The 18,790-nt window shown below is 37.3% G+C and overlaps 1 protein-coding gene across 1 annotated transcript in view; it reads right to left on the bottom strand.

The window, feature by feature from the left end:
• Window positions 1-1,317: 1,317 nt before the first annotated feature.
• The window catches only part of ANOS1 (anosmin 1), a 128,212-nt gene continuing 110,739 nt past the window's right edge, over window positions 1,318-18,790 (bottom strand). Inside the window, exons 10-14 of the mRNA XM_062574641.1 lie at window positions 9,987-10,081; window positions 7,241-7,412; window positions 5,732-5,952; window positions 2,716-2,857; window positions 1,318-2,186 (exon numbers count right to left, since the gene is read on the bottom strand). Coding sequence (XP_062430625.1) covers window positions 2,128-2,186; window positions 2,716-2,857; window positions 5,732-5,952; window positions 7,241-7,412; window positions 9,987-10,081 — 689 coding nt within the window. The 3' untranslated portion in view covers window positions 1,318-2,127. The remainder of the gene's footprint in view (window positions 2,187-2,715; window positions 2,858-5,731; window positions 5,953-7,240; window positions 7,413-9,986; window positions 10,082-18,790) is intronic.

Raw genomic sequence — 18,790 nt, 5'->3', positions numbered from 1 at the left:
GTACAAGCTGGGGGCTGACCTGCTGGAGAGCAGCTCTGCAGAGAAGGACCTGGAGTGCTGGTGGGTGGCAGGTTGACCATGAGCCAGCAATGTGCCCTTGTGGCCAAGAAGGCCAACGGTATCCTGGGGTGCATTAGGAAGAGTGTTGCCAACAGGTTGAGGGAGGTGATCCTGCCCCTCTACTCAGCCCTTGTGAGGCCTCATCTCGAGTACTGTGTCCAGTTCTGGGCTCCCCAGGAGACATGGAGCTACTGGGGAGAGTCCAGCGTAGGGCTACAAAGATGATCAGAGAGCTGGAGCATCTGCCCTATGAGGAAAGGCTGGGAGAGCTGGGCCTGTTTAGCCTGGGGAAGAGAAGACTGTGGGGGGATCTTATCAATGTGTAGAAATACCTGAAGGGAGGGTCAAGGGGATGGGGTCAGGCTCTTTTCAGTTGTTCCATGTGACAGGACAAGAGGCAACAGACACAAACTGAAACACAGGAAGTTCTGCCTGAATATGAGGAAGAACTTCTTCTCTGTGAGGGTGACAGAGCACTGGACCAGGTTGCCCAGAGAGGTTGTAGAGTCTCCTTCTCTGGAGATATTGAAAAGCCACCTGGATGCGATCCTGTCTGATGTGCTCTAGGTGATCCTGCTTGAGGAGGAGGATTGGACTAAACGTCTCCAGAGGTCCCTTACAACCTCAACCATTCTGTGATTCTGTGACTGTCAATTTTGACTACTGAGAATTTGAGATATATTAGCCTCACATAATTATTCAGGGCGCAATGGAATCTGTGCCAAAGAATGCAGGAGCATTTCAAACATTTTGAACATTAAAAGTTGATTATGAGTACTTTTATGGACAATGTTTATTGTCAGATATTTTCCACCTTCTTGATAATAAATTCAAGCAGTTTCTGTTTACTATCAAAGGATGTCTCGCTGTGTGGCAAATTATACTAGACAGTTTATATTGCACAATAAGGCAATCTGCATTCCCTTATGGTTAAAAAGGGCACCCTTCTGCCTAAATTTGAAAAATGCTTTAAAATAAACTATAAGCCAATGATTTCCAGATGCCAGAATATTGTCACATAACTCCTTCTGTAAGCAGAATAGCATGGAGCCAATACATCCATCCTTCTGTTCAAAAGATCCATGGGGAAAAGAAGTATGTGCATCAAAAGCCAAAGAAGCCCAAAAGTTGCTCTACAGCTACTTGAATAATACACATGCCTCAGAATTTCTATTTCTTAAATGTTAATGTTAAGTATTTAGGTTTGGGGAGTTTCTCTTCAAGATAAAAAACGAAAAAAAAATAGAAGTAGGGTTTTCAAAGTCATTCTTACATTTTCTAGCAGAAGTTAATTGGTGTTAATGGCCTAATGGCCTTTTTTTCTTTTCTCTCTTTTTTTTTTTTTTTTTACAATGGTACAACTACCATGTACACAGTTCAACTATTAACTATTTTAATATAAGATCTCCATGCTTCAGAACAGATCATTGTCTAGGTATATGTATCATTGTTCTCCTTTGTGATGATTCTGCAAGTATTAAATACTGACTTATTTATGGTTTTTATTACCGATACTTATTTTACTTATATCCTTATTTCAGGCATATGAACATATGAACATCTAATAGTAAAAAGCTACATATACTGGGGCTTAAACTGGTGAAAACACAGAGCTTTAAGTTAAAGATATCAATTTAAATACACTTGTTCTGGCCTCCAGTGTTCAAAAGTATGTATACATCACAGGACAACCTCTCAAATATTAACATTAAAGTCAATAGGATAAAAAGCTGTACACACTGCACCCTTTCAATCTATTTTAAACTTAGGAATACAAAAACATTATGACGAACACACTTTTGATTTTCTCGCAAGCGTTGAGTTGGATGATCTTCCGCTTGTTGTATAGTGGTGGTATTGAAATGATACTTGCTGTATATTTCATCCTGCTGTTGGTACAAACACAATTCTTAATGGCTAAACTACATAGAAGTAGATATAGATCTTACAGGATGTTAACTTCCCCTGGAAAACTGGATTCATTGCTCCTACAGACGTGCATTTTTCTAACTTTCATGTGGGAGCTCAGTTTTTCTCTCAGTTATTTGTGTAATCACCTGAAAGAGTCTAATATTTCTCTGGGGGTGGCTTGTAATGATGTGGATGATGCTGCTTCAGAAGAGGTCCTAAACAAGAAAAAAGGAAAATATGTATGCATATTCCTTGAATGTGTGATGTAATCATGCTTCAGATTTTACTGAAAAGGTCTCATGAGGCCTCCCACAGGCCTTCAGCTTGTAAGGGATCTGCCAGTGCTGACAAATATGTGCATGTTCAGTCCAGATACCTTTAGTGGGATTGTGAAACGACAAACAGATTCAACTAGATATGACTCGTCAGCTAATTCGTTTTATTTTTGCTGGACTTTACAACACCGAACTATGCTTTTCAGAAACTTTTAAAATACCAGAAATAGCCATTAAGAGATTTGCTCTGGTTTAGAAATATTATCATGCCTATAGTCATGCTGGGGGACTGAATGCTCCAAAGAAAATCTGATCCTGAAAGCTAAGATATGGAAAAAATAATACGTTAATACATGTTAAGGAATGCTACTGGAACCAGTAAAGATTCTAAAGTCACAGTAAACTGTTTACAGTGGAGGACTGAAGTTTTATAACATCTCATCATGTATCAAAATGGAGTACTACTTACTGTGGGGTGAAAATGGAGGAAGATCAGGTGTTTGGAATGATTTTATTGTAGCTGGCCCTTCACCACCAGTTGTCAGCACTTGAACTTCTAATCGGTACAGCATTGATGGTCGCAGATTGGGCACAGTCAGTACATAATGATCCTGAAAATGTATAAATCAACTAAATTAATTCTCACAGTATCTAAAAATAAAACATGGTTGATCTAGTCACAAAAACTAGTGGGTTAAATAGGTCCTGTTACTCTCAGCACTCAGAAATTATTTTCTTATAATTCTGTTAAAAAGATTTAACATATATATTATTTGGTTCAGTGGGTTTATTTCGAATTTTTTGCCTTTGAATACAGGGATAAAAAGCTGGAGTACAAGAACTGAAATACAGCGAGTTCAGAGTGCTTACCTATGCAGTCAGTATTTTTCCTTTCCCAGATGATACATTTTTATAATGTTAAGATATCACGTGTGCATGATTTCCCTAGTGTTCTTGAAAACTCATCATCGAAACAAATATTGTTTTAAATTTCCTATTCATTCTTATTAACATGCAAGTTCATTGAATAAACTTGTTTTTATTTTAGATCTGTCTGTAAATTCTACTGGTTGGTAAATTAATTAATTCATGGCACTTGAGAGGTCTCTCTTGCTCCACTGATTCATGTCTCCACTGATTTCAGCAGTTACACCATGAGGGTCTGCCCTTGTGTTCTGTCCTGGCATAATGGTTGGTTGGTAGTAGTAGAAGTATCAGTCTAGGCCTTACTTTTCACTGCTCTATACCTTGTGTGGTCACTTACACCTGCACAAAATAACTTCAGAGTAAGGTTATAAATGCTCCCAAATGGCAATATGTATGACTAGAGGCTGAAGGACATTAAGGGATCAAAGTCTTGATTCAGCTTCTTCCAAGCTGAAAAGGACTTGATAAGCAGCCAGCGGACCAGTCCCAGAAATCGACTGTCGGGTCAGTCACACCGAATGGTTTGCGAACACACAGCGTGCTCCTCCCATCAGCCAGACAGAGCCGGCCAAGAATCTGCACAGCGAATTCTTCTGGCAGGCACTATACAGAGCACACAGCAGGGGGATATGAGTAGGGTTGTGAGAATAACCGATAATCTGGTTTGACTTCCAGACCAAAAAGTAAAGGGAGGGGGGAAAGAGAGAAAAGGTAGAGGGAAAAGTGTGTTTTTACTGCCAAACTATTGCATGTTCTAGGATGGAGCTGCTAATAATACACCTTGCTGAAGCTGTTCCACTTCATATAAAATACTTAACGGGTAGGAGAGAGTAAGGAACGCATACATCACACTCATACACTCACTCAGATGCTCACTCATAACTGCTCAGATGCTCCTCCTGGAGCTGGTACCTTTGTGTTTCAGTCCCTGGTTATGTAAATATTAAATTTTTACCAGTTAGAGACTACCAACAAGAATGAGTGAATGATCATCACGATAAAATACCCTGCATTCTGGTGGTAAGATCCCTCTGAGAGGTAGAAGATGTTTCTACCCAAATCAAGAGTTTTCTACAAATTTATCAGTTGCTATAAATGAATAGGTAGAAAACAGGCAGATAGATAGATAATTACATAAATGAAATTTTCAGGCTCTTCAGTAGTAAAAGCAGAGAAAAACAGATAAAAATTTGAAACAAAACACAATGTAAAGGAGTGTTTTAAATTAAATCTAATATATATTTCAGACGTAATTGGACCAAAAGCTTAAAAAAAAGAAATTCTGAATAAAACACACTCCTGCTCCTTAAAGTAAGACGAAAACTGCAGTGAAAAGTAGTTTTTAATTGTCTGTAAGCTTGCTCGTTATTGTGTTAAACTGGCTGCTCACAGCCAAAGGCCCATGACTGAGTAACTAAATTAAGGTAACCCTGCCATGTGGATTGCTGAAGGGACCAATCCTCTATCCACTGTGGTTCCATCTGGGACTGCAGGGTGAACTTTGGTAGTGAATGAATTGGTGTGGACCACCTTGGGTCTACACTACTTAGCACTACTAAGCTCTGGAACAAAACAACTACTTGCACTGCATGATAACTGGTCTCATAGTTTTAAGCCTCCACATTCAGCTTTGTTGCTCTTCCCCACAACAACAGGCCTTCACACAGAGGCCCTAGCTTTAGGCTCGTCTGCTAGGAATTAAGACAGAACTGTGAGAAGCTTGTCTTGCATTTGCAGAAAATTTGTTGAATGTAAGACACATCCAAGAAAACATTTTGTGCATTCTTTAATGAAACAAATATGAAAAGATTTGCAGCCAGTTTTGCTCCAGACATAATTGCCTTGATACACTTCCCCAAAGTTAACAGAAAGACTTCTAAAGTCCTCAGCAGACTTTGGATCAAGGCCAGCTGCTTAAGCTCTTTTGTTGGCTCTGGTGGATCTGGCAACAGAGTCTGAATGAAGTGCTTCTCACCTGCTGTTACCACAGGAGAAACTGAAATAGCAAAGGCCATCTTAAAGAAAATAGAGGGAAGAATTAAAATTAATCATTCTTACACTTTCAATTAACAGTGAAATCTAGTCCTCTAAATTATTTGTCAGTGGGACAGTGGTGCATACTAGCAGAGGGAGACATACAGCAAGAAGTGACACAAAAGAAAGGAAAATTCTCTTAAATCCATGAAGTTTCTCAACCTGGACACCAAATAATTAGTAAAACTGTAACTGGCAAGTAGAATAGCCTGATCATCAAAAGAAAATAAAAACTATTTGTTGCCACACAGATGATCTTTTCCTCCCTTCAAGCACTTCTCAGATATTGTTGCTAATTTGACAATTGTGCACATTAAAATGTTTGATGTGTCATCAAGAAGAGTAGCTGTGCTTGAGATATATCTCAGATAAGGAGGAAAAATTAAAGTACTTCCTGCTCCAACTTGCCTGCAGATCCAGATAGCACTGTAAATGACATCTGAATCATCACTAAAAATAAAGAATAAGCCATGTATGCACACGCTTATAAAGCCCCTAGCAATGGAAATTAACAGACAACTTACTGCTGGCAGTATCTGCGACTGTGAAATGATGCTGTTGGGTAAGCTGTTCTGTCGGCTTTCTGTGGTTACTTCTGCCCATGTGACTTGAAACCCTGTCATAGGCTGATGAAGGACTGCCTTAGATATCTTCCAGGAAAAATGACCAGTGATGTTACCTTCCTGAACAATGAAAGACGCAGACAGATTCTCGGGTTTGGCCAACACTTTGGGTAGAACTGGCACTATAAATTTGGAAAGCAAAAAGATAAGCTAAACTTTGAGAATGTTCATATAATTTCACATACCAAGGTCAGACAGAGTTCCTCTTTTTGTGCTTACCCAGGATCCTGCTAGCTTTCTGCCATCTCATTTCTCAGTGTTAACCAAATCTTATAGCATTGGCATTTGGGGCCAAATTCAAACTTCACATCAACTTCTGTCAGCTAGAGGTGACAGAGAGGAAAACCCAAGGCACAAGAATTGCCATGTAAAAGTATAAACATCTCATTCACAGGGTACCATCCTGCTCCTTTTCTGCATTTCAAAATATAAGCTCCAACTTTCAATTTTGGACCACAAGAAAAGTCATAGGATATTGCAGAACTTCTTGATGCAGGCAAAAAACAAAACAGATGCTATAAAACCATTAAGTAAAAGGGGCACATTAATTAAGGGAAACATATGCCTGAGTTTTGCTTAGTATTGCAGTCGTCCAGGAAGAAGACTGTAATGCTGGAGACTGTCAGGAGCAGGGAGAGCAGCAAGCAGCAGCAGTTGGTAGGAGGACTCTGAGGTGACTCCCCGGAGGGGGAGAATGTTGTGGCAGTTGCGAGGGACTTACAGTGAGGGGCCACCCTTGAGCTAAAGGGTGAGGTTTCCAGACTTAGGTAGGCAAAGCCAAACTGATCTGACCTAGTGCTGGCAATGACTGTGTTTGAGTGGGTGGCTGGACTGGCTGACTCCAAAAGTGTTTTCCAACCAATTGCCCCATGATTCTGTGATTTTCTATAACCCTTTAGTTATACTTAACACTATAGTACCACTGTCAAAGGTGAAAGAGCTACTTTATTTGCTATTTGAAAGTAGAATTAACCGAAACTAAATTAAACTTAGAAAGCTACTTGCATCAGTAGCAAAACGTTCACAAGATGAGCCATGCCAATATAATTATGGTTACAATTATCATCTATTATTATAATGAATATAAGTGGGAAACTCTTCAAAAACTAAAATCCATGTAATAACATGTAATAACAAATATCACCCTTATGTTTACAAGCAGTCCACACTCTACGTTTACAAATGGTCCACTAAAATTATCACTTAATTGACAAAACACTAATGTGGTAACCAAAATCTGTACTGTTCTCTATTTTAGTTGATTTTTCACATAAGTATTAGTGATCTCTTTATTTGCTCTGAATCTTTCATATCTTTCATATCCCATTTTAGAGTTGCTTTTAAAGAGGTTTTCTAGTGATTATAAGTGCACTTGAACCTATCTGGCAAGTTCTTCAGATCATGCCTTACCTCCTTCAGCAGGACAATTAATGTGCTTGTGGTTTTTTTCTTTAAATGCAGAGCATGGTGGGGTGATAAAGAAAATACTCTCAGCCTTAAAACGACCTTTAGGTTTTGCAGGCAAAACAGTTACTTTGTATTTGCATGAAAATGACAGGTCCTTCAGAATTATGTAGTTTTCCTAGAACAAGCAAAACAAAAAGGGCACATGCTGTAAATAGATCTCTTAAAAAAAAAGAAAAAAAGAAACAGAAAAATAATGCTGGCAGAAGATGAAAAGTTTCATCCAATTTTCCTGATATGCTTAACACATGCCAGCATGACTTTTACTCAGAGAACAAAGCAAACATTGCTTACGTTATGATTATTTTCAACTGTCAAATATTAGGATGGTAGCTGGGTATATCCTTCAGTTCTACACAATTCCTTAGCCATGCTGCATCAAAGCAACTAACTTCTAACATTTGAACAGTCTCTCTGGCATGATGGCAGTGGGGGTAGCAATGTGAGGATGTAAATGCTAATCAAATTAAATAAATGTAAGAAAGCTGACTTAAGCTGCTGTAAATGACAGGCTTTGTCTACATTTAACTTATTTGAAGTGCACACAAAGTCCAGTATGGCATTATGGATCCATTATTTATTTTTCCTTTAGTACTTTAAGTACTTCTATTTTCTTATACGTCATGTTAAGGAAGAAAAACTATACAGCTAAACTACAAAACACAATTCTCCACCTAAATATAATAACAGAAAAAGAAAAAGCATAAATGTCATATGAAATTCTTAATGTTGTGTAAAGTAATATTGAAAATCACAGCCTGAAAGCTTTAGCATAAATCAAATTTGAGGAAAAAAAAGAAGATATTTTCTGGGAAAATGTCCAATAACACCTTACTTGCTACATTTCCAAGTCTTTCATAGCCTTTTAGATCTTTCTTTCTAGGATCAGTTATTTCTAGAGTTGTTCTGTGATAATTCTCTTTTTTTGGAAGCGTATCCCAAATCAGATTAATTTAAACTTTATCTGTGAGGGCATTTTGAATGGGACATAAGGACTGGGCTGAGAAGAGAACTGATTCCCTGCCTTCCACCTGCTAGGCAAATGCTGTGACAAGATAGCCTCACATTTAAAATAATGACAATACTGTTTTGGTTTTTTTATATATATATATAAAAAAGACCTACTCCATTCCTCTGCAAACAATCGTAAGTTGCCATTTGAATAGATGCTTGTACTTTTAGGCAAGATGTCAGGCCATCCTCTCTAGCCAGCATTTCCTATTGACTCATTACAGCAGACATCAGCTGGGGATTTGCAGGTTTGGATGAACTTTATGATGGTCTATATGCATCCATATCTCTCAAAGTGTGCTTTGTGAGAGAACAGCAAACAGTCTAACTTTGGAGCCCATAATACCAGGGGCCAAGGACTTAAGGCCTTTATCTACTCTGACCTATCATATCCAGTTTCCAACCTTTTGTAACATCAGCATCCTTCTGTTTCACAGAATCAGTAAGGTTGGAAGGGACCTCTGGAGCTCATCTAGTCCAACCTCCCAAAGATTTCCTGGTGCTGGTTCCACTGGGGCTTGAACCCAGGACCTTCAGCATGTAAAGCAGATGTGATAACCACCACACTATTCCTCTTGCTTCTAACAATTCTGAGTCCTCAAAAGAAAGACAGTTTCCCAAAGCAGATTGGACCAATTATTGTAAAATGATTGAGAAGAAATAAATGAACCAAACCCATAATGCATTTGGCCAGTTGTATAATGAGTTACTCCTGACCCCTAGTGGAAATAAACTTATTAAATATTAACTTTTTTCTATCTTTGATGTGCATAACTTGAAATATTGTGACTGATCATAAAATTATGTCACAATTATTTTTTTAATCCACCTCTGACATTTGCTTTGCTGACCTCATTAAGAGGTAAACATAACAGCCCGCTGCAGGAAAAATGATTTGCTTTGACTTAATCAACTTTTCCATGCCATTAGCTCCATTGATTTGATCTGTTATTACAGGTTAGGGTAAGAAAGAAAGGTGAATTATATTTTCTTCAGTTCTTCATAATCCACTAAATTGAATGTGATGCATCAATCACAGCATTATGTTGTTTGAAAAATGTGTTACAGAATGAGGTGACGCTGGCTTGCCAACAAATTGAGTATGAAGAACTGTCACTGCAATACATTTTGGGGCTAACATACGTATTAACATAAAACTTCTCTCCTTATACTGATGCTGTAATTATTGCTCTGTTATCTGTCCTGCTTCCAGATTTAATGTCTAGTACTCTTCACCTATGATCTTTCTTTCCTATTCTATTATTCTCCTTAAGGATGTGATACCTACCCGCATGTCTGAAAGAAAGTCTAGCTTATTGATTACTATTATTATGGCTCAGTATTTGTACTGTGCCTAAATGCTACAGTCCTAACTATGAATCCATGAACTCCATGTTCTACAAGCTGTACAAATGCACAGGTAATCAGCTACTAAGTTGGCTTGCCTGCTCTTGTTTTCTGAAGAACAACCAAAAACCAAATATTTCAGCCTAGCAGGTATCTTTTTTAAACAAAGATTCCAAATACCTCATTTTTTAGCTTTTGCAGAAGAGGAAAATGAAAAAGAAACACTCGTACTTTTTCATGAAATATGGTATAGAACATACTCTGTTATGTTACAGAACCATCCTTTCTCTTGCTGGTCAGAAGCTATTCAGCAGAGGGCTAGATGGACACTTACATAAGTCAACTCAGTTACTTTCCCAAGTCCTTTGGTGTCATTGCGTGCACAGGACTCCAGTAACCAGTGGACTTGGTATTGATTCATACTGGCATCTAAATGATATAAAAAAGAGGAAAAGATATGTTATAATTACCCTTTAGGCATTTGCCACTTTTCTGGCTTTTATATATAGATAGATAGGTAGGTAGGTAGATAGATAGATAAATAAATGGATATAAATGGAAGGAGTGTTAAGTATTCTAGGGTTGCTAGTTCCTCATTTGTTCCCCAGCATCTATTGACAAAAAGGAGAAAATATTACACGCTTCAATAATTTAACACGTTTATCAACATAATGGGAATAATTTTAAAAATAGAGAACTGGCATTTTCAGAAAAGTAAGCATCTACTGATAAGAGCATTTTAAAAAATACCTCAATGTTTCTGCTACTAAGCATCCTGCAAATGATAGGGATGACTTTGTGTCAGCTGCCTGTGACTGTTCATATTGTCAGAGTATTGCAGTACTGCTGCCTGGCACTGCTTGGGAAATCGATGCGTGGAGGTATGTGAAAATGCCTGTACATCTTAAGTTTTGTCCTTTCATAACAGATTATGAGACTTGTTCATTATCTGTCCAAATAAAAGTCTAATCTTCAATTTTAGGAGTAATACCAAAGGCTTGAGTTTGCTCCTGTTAAAATCAGTGGCAAAATTTACAACAATGTACCAATGTTATAAGCTTTCAAGCATTTCCAGTTCTTCATTTTTTGAGAGCTCTACACATAATTACAGGGATAGGCATAATAATTTGTAGCTGCTTTCCTTAATACTGATTGCATAAGGAAGCATAACAAAGTGCAATAAATAATTAGACAAAAGAAGAAAAACTCATCAGGTAGTGCAAATACCTCCTGTCATTTTTTCTGGATTTAGTTCTCCTTTAGTTATATATATAGGGTATGCAAAATTATATATCTGTTATTACTAATTAACTTGGTATGACACAGCTGCTCATGCCAAGTGCCTGATTACGGGTTTCAGGAGAGAAAACAAATATCTTTGATGCCTTAAGGGTTGATCTGGCTTTAGACTGCTATGAGCAATTTGGATGCAGAAGGGAAGGATTATAAATTAAAGAGAAAATAAGTAGTGTCTGAAACTCACTCAAATGGTATTCTGGTAAAAGGACTGATTACAAGCCTGCTTGAAATGGATTTGTGTAGCAGCTGTCTTCATAACATGCATGCTAATTATTTTCATGACTTCTTTGGAAGCTCAACATTTTTTTCAAAAACAAATGTATAAAGAAATAACAAGCTGCCTTGTGATTGTCCCCTCTCATTTAAAAATAAATAACTGGATGTGCTTTCACTTGCCTCTTGGTCATTGGGCTTTCCCACCTGATATGCCAGAAGCAGACACACATTCACAGTGCTTTTCCAAGTAGGTTTCATCTGATTTCAGCTGTTCCAGTTATTGCCTATCACCTGCTTGTACCCATCTACTGGGTCAAGAACACAGGACACACAATCCATCACCTGGTTTCTTGGGACCTGAAAACTTTGTGCTGCTCTATTAATCATGTTACATTAGCCATGCACAGTCTGCACCCAACGACCACACAGTGAATCTCTTATTGATTGCATGTTATCTGATGGTCAGCTACTTATCATTTTAAACTATATGTACATAAGGTGGACTGCTCCTTGTAAGGCTAAAATTGAATGTTTTCACTTCTCAGTCTTTAAACAAATAACTCCATCTTTGATAGAGATTCAAGACTTGTCATTATCCAGCCATCAAGAACTGGGTAAGACCAACATTTTGGGTATGTCACTGAATACCACAGTACAGGCAACTGGTGAGAGATAAATCCCAAGCATCGAAAGCTTACAATAGCTCACCATCCAGATATATCAGTATTGAAGTTTACTAAGATTCTCTCCAGAAATGTAATTAAATAGGTTATCATCCAGGCTTTTTTGTATTTCTAGCTCCTGGCAGCACAGAACATTGTTTGGATATTGTTGCAGCGCCTTCTCTATTTCTTATGTAAGCTTTTCACCAGTATACCCAGACTCTGTTTTCATGTAGTTCTTTCCTTCTATTTCCCTCTTGCATTAGCAAACCCTCCCTCATTCACTCATGAATACCTATGGTTTCTAATAAGCTCTCTATATGAGCTAGAAAATCACAAAGGGTTCAAAAACAATTCTCCTCCTACTTGTCCTGTCAGTTGGGACTGTAAATGTGATAGAGGAATAAGTTATAATAACCATAATTTCATATTTTTTTATTTAAACAAAATGAGCAAATAAATCTTACATTTGACAGTGCTCAGATCTGGTATTCTGATAACAATTGATATTGAAAAGACAAGTTTTTCTTTCTTTTCAGTGAATATGTAATTAAAGTTATTTCAAACAGGTTTTTATATATACATATATGCAAACATACATCAGCAATCACTTGGAATGTACTGTGACAGAAATAGTTAAATTTACTCAAAACTTTTCACTATAATAGATCTTTTTTCAAATTCATTGAACTTGGATTTTCAGGACTAAAACTTCTTCAGTTCTCATCTTCACCTTTGTGATTACTGTTATCTAAAAGGTTTGAACAAAAGCATGCTAAATATTTTTTATTAAAAAGAATGGAAAAAAGATTCGAAAATAACAAAAACACTTTTCCCCTTAAAAAAATAACTATCTCACCAGGGTTTAAAGCCTGGGTTGCAAAATGGAAATATGATAGGGAAATAGCTCCTATTTTAAACAGAAATGTTTTCAACAATAGGAAAAAGAGATTTTTTTTGATTTATTAGAGCTAAAAACATTAAAAACTCAAAGTGCATATGGATGTGTGAAGTATGCATATTGAATGACATGACGGGTTTAAAAATTATTATTAAGTAAAGACAAGTAAGATGTGTGGAATAATCCAAGTAGGTTTAAAAAAAAAGTTAAAAAAGAAGAAAATACACATTTTTTTCATGAAGTTGTTTACCCTGTATGAAGCTCATGATTCTAGAGGGGTTTTTTTATGCAACAGTATACATCTGATCCTGGTCCATAAAAAAAGAGCTATTCCAGCCTTCCATTCAGCAATGTACACAGTTCCCTAATGAGACCACTACTATATATTTTTTTTCAGCTGTCCATTACAAACTTAACAACAGGTACTGGACAATTGAATCAAACTGCAGTCTAGTTAAATAGCATTCTATCACCAAAGCTAATGGTTCTGAATGAAGCCCAGCTGAAGTTAATATGTTGCAATCTACAATGGTGCCAGTAAGCACATCTTCTAAAAAATCACTTCATTAGTTAATATTAACATGCAATATCTAATGGGACTGATTTCTGCCAGTTTTATCAAAAAATCTATGTCCTTGTAAAATATGAATATAACACTGCAAAGAAATCACCAGAGTCCTTTATTTCAGTTCCCTGATATTTCAGGTACCCTTTTTATAACTGATCAATCTCCAGCTTAATAGCTGGCAGTTCTCTTTATTTTCTGTTTCTTATTAAAAGGCTTTTCTGCCTTTTTTTCTATGTTTCTTGCCATCTTTTCTTTTTCTTTTCTTTCTTTTCTTTTTTCTTTTTCTTTTTCTTTTTTTTTTTTTTTTTTTTTTTTTTTTTTTTTTGTGGTTAGAAAGCACAATTTGACCCTGAAAACACTCATATACCAAGCACAAATAGCAAACTTACCATCTTTCCCAGAACTGGAAATATAACTTGTATAGAAACACTAAACTTGAAGGACATACTAAGCACTAGCACTCATTCTTGCAGCTCTAAGCTGAAATTAGCCAAATTAGTCACTTAAGTAAGAACTCCTTAAGGACTGTTACAGTAGTTGACTTATTCAATTACTTTTATTTTTATTCTCAAGTTTTTTAAAAAAAAAAAAAAAAAAAAAAAAAAAGCAAACCAGAAAAATGACCTAAAATTTTTTTTAAAGTTACTGATGTGGATATAATCTTCAGCTGTCCAAGTTGAAGAGTTTTAGATCTTTCAGGCAGTTGCACAAAATTAATTCTTCCAAAAAAACTAACAGCCAGTCTCAAGTATTTTGGCTATGATTTTCAACATACATTTTCTAAAGTATAAAATGAGTTTCTAGACTTATGAAAAGATTCCTATGCAGACATCACCTGAGCATGGTCTTGAAGCTCCACATATGCTTAGTTTTTTTGCTGATCAAGGATAAGCATTTAACTTTGCTGGAAAGAAATCTCAAATCTCTACCTAGAAATGTATTGACATGGGAGTGATCTATAGCCTGTTAAAAAGATGCTTTGGCTCTCACCTTTCACCCAAAAAAGCATTTAAACCTAAATGACCTATCTCCACAAAGCTATTTCACCATCAATTCTGTTTATGAAGACATTCTTCTCCAGGTTTGTCTCCCTTCTTCCCTCTCCAACCTAAAAACTTTAGCTGCATTTTAATAAAAAAACTAAAATGTAATTTCTTGAGAAAAATGGATATTTATCCTGTTTCTCTTAAAAAAAAAAAAAAAAAAAAAAGAAAAAAGAAGAAGAAGAAGAAGAAGGAGAAAAAAACTGCAAAAGCAGCCTAAAATCCTATTAATGTGAATGACAGATACATGCGTTTTTGCACTTTGAAAAGTTCAGGTTCATATGCACAATTTAATCATCTTAGTTTGAAATGTTTTGCTTAAACTTCTGCAACATTTTTGAAGTTGTTCTTATGCAACAGTTAATAGGAATACCCTAGACATACACTGTACATCTGCTAAAACTCATAATCTCCACAAAGAATTTGAGGCTCTTAGTCCAATTTAGAAAAATCACCCAAAACAATGTCAGTTAACACTGCTACCTTTCCTAGCTGGAATTTCTGTTTTAAATGATTCTACATTTTATTGAAAATAAACTGAATAAAATAAGTAATCTCTCTTCCTTCTCTTTGCCAACATTTTCCACATGTCTGTTCTGCTATACATGTCCCTCATTGCCAGCCATGTGAATAATCAATCCAATGTGGTTTCTTTTTTCTCTTCCAAGGTTACTACAGACAGCTTCTTTCTTGCCTCAAATACTTTATTCTGCTTTATAGTACATGTTCTACTGAAGAGTGCCAAACTGACAGTCAGGAGGAACTGAAGTCTGCTTTGTAGCTAGAAAATTGGCATAGTAGGGCAGAAAGAGCAGTAAACTTTGTTCACGCAACCCAACGTCACCAAAATCACAACAACCTCGTAACGCTCCAGGACGCGATGTAAATGGATTAAGAGGTTATTTATCAGTTTGTATTCCTTTGACCTACAGTATGTACACCACAGTATGCTGTTCTCAGTACTGTGGTTAGTTCTTCCACTAGTTTGCTGGATGTCTTTAGGCAAAGCACTTCATAGCTCCTTACCACTGTTCCACCTCGTCAAGTGGGGATAATGATAACAGGCCCTGCTGTAAAAGTACTGCAGCTCTACAGTTGCATGTTATTCCGTTTGATGGCTGGTTGCTGCATGATGACTTTCTACAATTTGGTAGAAAAGTGCCGATTAATGCCAGCTGTGACAGCACTATTATGTGGGGAACTGAAACATGGAAACTTATTAGAAAGAAAAACCAAATGGAGCTTGATGGAAAACAACATTTCAAAGCAGATTTGTTCAACAGCAGCAGCTCAAATTAAGGTTTAATTGCAACAAAGAAAGTCTGGCATCAGTAAACACAGTAACATCAAGCTGATCTCTGTATAGTGGCAGGATTTGAAGTAACTAACAAGCAACATCTGATAGATTTAATTTTCTTCATTGTGAATTAAATATGCTAAAAAATAAAGATTATAAAATAAGAAATAGATATCACAAGCTTTATCTAGATAGCATAAAAATATTAATTTAAGTTGCATGATTATTTTAATAAATAAGATAACGATGTATTGGTATTTTTTTTGTCAAGTAATCTCAACAAAAATGTGTGGGTATATATATATATATTTACAATATCATATACTAACTGTATGTAAAAAGGGGTTGTTATCAAAACAGAGAAGATAATTTGCCTTATGAAAACCTACTCTCTTCATTCAAACCTAGCCTTTCTTCAAATAGTATGCCATAAGGAGATTGTAATTTCTGTGAACTTACTAAGAAAATTACTCAAAGAATTTGTTCTGCATGTAGTTAACCTATCGATTTATTATAAATTGCAACTCTGATATTTCATATAACAAACTGCAATGATTATTTGTGACTGGCCACATGGTTTTTGTTTCTGTTCTCTTACTTGGGGGTTGATCTTACAAGCTTCTAAACACTCTGGCCCTGATTCAATAGAGCACTTAAGCATGTGAACAGTTGTGTTGATTTAAATAGTTAAGTGTAGCTAATGGATCAGGGCCAGAATGTTTAGCACCCAGCAGGATCAAGAAATTGATGACCATATACAGCAGAGGTAAAAGATGCTCTTGAACTTGTCTCTAGGTCTTTGATTCTTTTAGATTAATACAAAGAAGGAAATATAGAGAAGTTAAATAATTTCCTTTCTAGTTCATGTATCTTGAAGCATTACTGCTCCAAAAATAAGCTATCGCAAGGTTTATTACATGATTGGGTGAATATTTTATATTTAGTAACATACCACAGGGCAGAATCTGCACAAACACATGAAATACATGCCTCAACATCTATCTACCTTGATTAATCATTTCTAGGTCAAAGTTTGGGGAGCTGTGTATAAATGCTGTGTCAAACAGTTGAGAACTGGCTGAAAGGCAGAGCTCAAAGGGTTGTCATCAGTGGCACAGAGTCTAGTTGGAGGCCTATAGCTAGCAGTGTCCCCCAGGGCTCAGTACTGGGTCCCATCCTGTTCAACTTATTCATCTGTGACCTGCATGAAGGGACAGAGTGCCTCCTCAGCACATTTGCAGATGATCCCAAGCTGGGAGGAGTGGCTGATGCACCTGAGGGCTGTGCTGCCACTCAGAGAGACCTGGACAGGCTGGAGAGCTGGGCAGAGAGGAACCTCCTGAGGTTCAACAAGGGCAAGTGCAGAGTCCTGCACCTAGGGAGAAATAACCCCGGGCACCAGTACAAGCTGGGGGCTGACCTGCTGGAGAGCAGCTCTGCAGAGAAGGACCTGGGAGTGCTGGTGGGTGGCAGGTTGACCATGAGCCAGCAATGTGCCCTTGTGGCCAAGAAGGCCAACGGTATCCTGGGGTGCATTAGGAACACTGTTGCCAACAGGTTGAGGGAGGTGATCCTGCCCCTCTACTCAGCCCTCATCTCGAGTACTGTGTCCAGTTCTGGGCTCCCCAGGACAAGACAGACACGGAGCTACTGCAGAGAGTCCAGCGTAGGGCTACGAAGATGATCAGAGGGCTGGAGTATCTGTCCTATGAGGAACGGCTGGGAGAGCTGGGCCTGTTTAGCCTGGGGAAGAGAAGGCTGAGGGGGGATCTGATCAATGTGTACAAGTACCTGAAGGGAGGGTATCAAGGGGACGGGGACAAACTCTGTTCAGTTGTCCCATGTGGCAGGACAAGAGGCAATGGGCAGAAATTGAAGCACATGAAGTTCCGCCTGACCGTGAGGGGGAATTTCTTCCCTGTGAGAGTGACGGAGCACTGGACCAGGTTGTCCAGAGAGGTTGTGGAGTCTCCTTCTCTAGAGATATTCAAAGCCCACTTGGATGCAGCCCTATCCAACATGCTCTAGGTGACCCTGCTGAGCCGGGAGGTTGGACTAGATGATCTTCCGATGTGCCTCCCAACCTTACTGATTCTACAATTCTGGGAAATAATATACCATCCATGACAGAAATTTTTATCTGTTTGCATTAAATGGTGAAGTTATGCAATCCTTGCCATAAAGAAAAATATTTTATATCGTCACTGAAGTGCTCAAAAATGTATACCAGTCAAAGACTTCCTGAAGAAATAGTAATAAGTTGTCCCTCATTTTCTTATCACACTATGCAACCCTAGATACATCTTTACATTTGTGGATATAATAAAATACAGCACTACTTCCAACCCACCTTTCTTGCACAAGGAAGAACTACAGTGTCCCGTTTGCAGTTCAGTCTACCTGTACTTCCACACCAAAAACAATTATGCCAGTATCTGAGACAAAACATAATGAAGAATCTTCTGCCTGCTTTGATTTTCATTCAGCTTTTTATCAAGCCACCATTATTCTCAAATATAAATGTGGTTCTATAACATGCAGCTTACTATTAACACTTCTTCAGGTAAAACTCTGTTGTTGAAATGGTTGGAATGGTTGGAAAGAAGTATGTACGAAGTGCTTAAATATGGATAAAAACCAAGTGAATAAATTAAGCAGTCTTTCTTACTACTACATGATATTTATTACACATGAGAGTGTCACACTGCAGTAACAGTATTGCTGAAAAGCAGTCTCAGTTATCTGAGTACTGTTATCTCAGTCAGTACTTGATCAAAACACTTATTTGTTTATCCATGAATTGGTTCACAAGCCATTTTCCGCCCCTCTGAATCATGGAGTCTCTTGCCAACATCTGAAACTTGAAACCAATGACAGGATAAGAAATGATGCAATACCACATGTCTTATTTTAGATATGATAGTTTAGCAAATGCAAAATGAGTTCTTAAGATTAGGATACATAGGTAAGCTCAATTTTTTTTTAACTAATTATGCTGCCCTAATGTCTTAATGGATTGGGATCCTCTCTGCACTCTTGTTTTCTCTGTAAAAACTATAATGTTGATGTGTTCTATCTCAGTCATTTTAGGTATGTTCTCTTAAAAGAATGAAATAAAAATTGCTCTGGTTCTTTAGGCTCCATTCACCCAA

This window comes from Rhea pennata, chromosome 1 (genome assembly GCF_028389875.1).
Source record: "Rhea pennata isolate bPtePen1 chromosome 1, bPtePen1.pri, whole genome shotgun sequence".
In the NCBI taxonomy this organism is placed as follows: domain Eukaryota; kingdom Metazoa; phylum Chordata; class Aves; order Rheiformes; family Rheidae; genus Rhea; species Rhea pennata.
The sequence above is the reverse complement of the archived record's forward strand: the minus strand, read 5'-3'. Positions and strand labels throughout refer to the sequence as shown.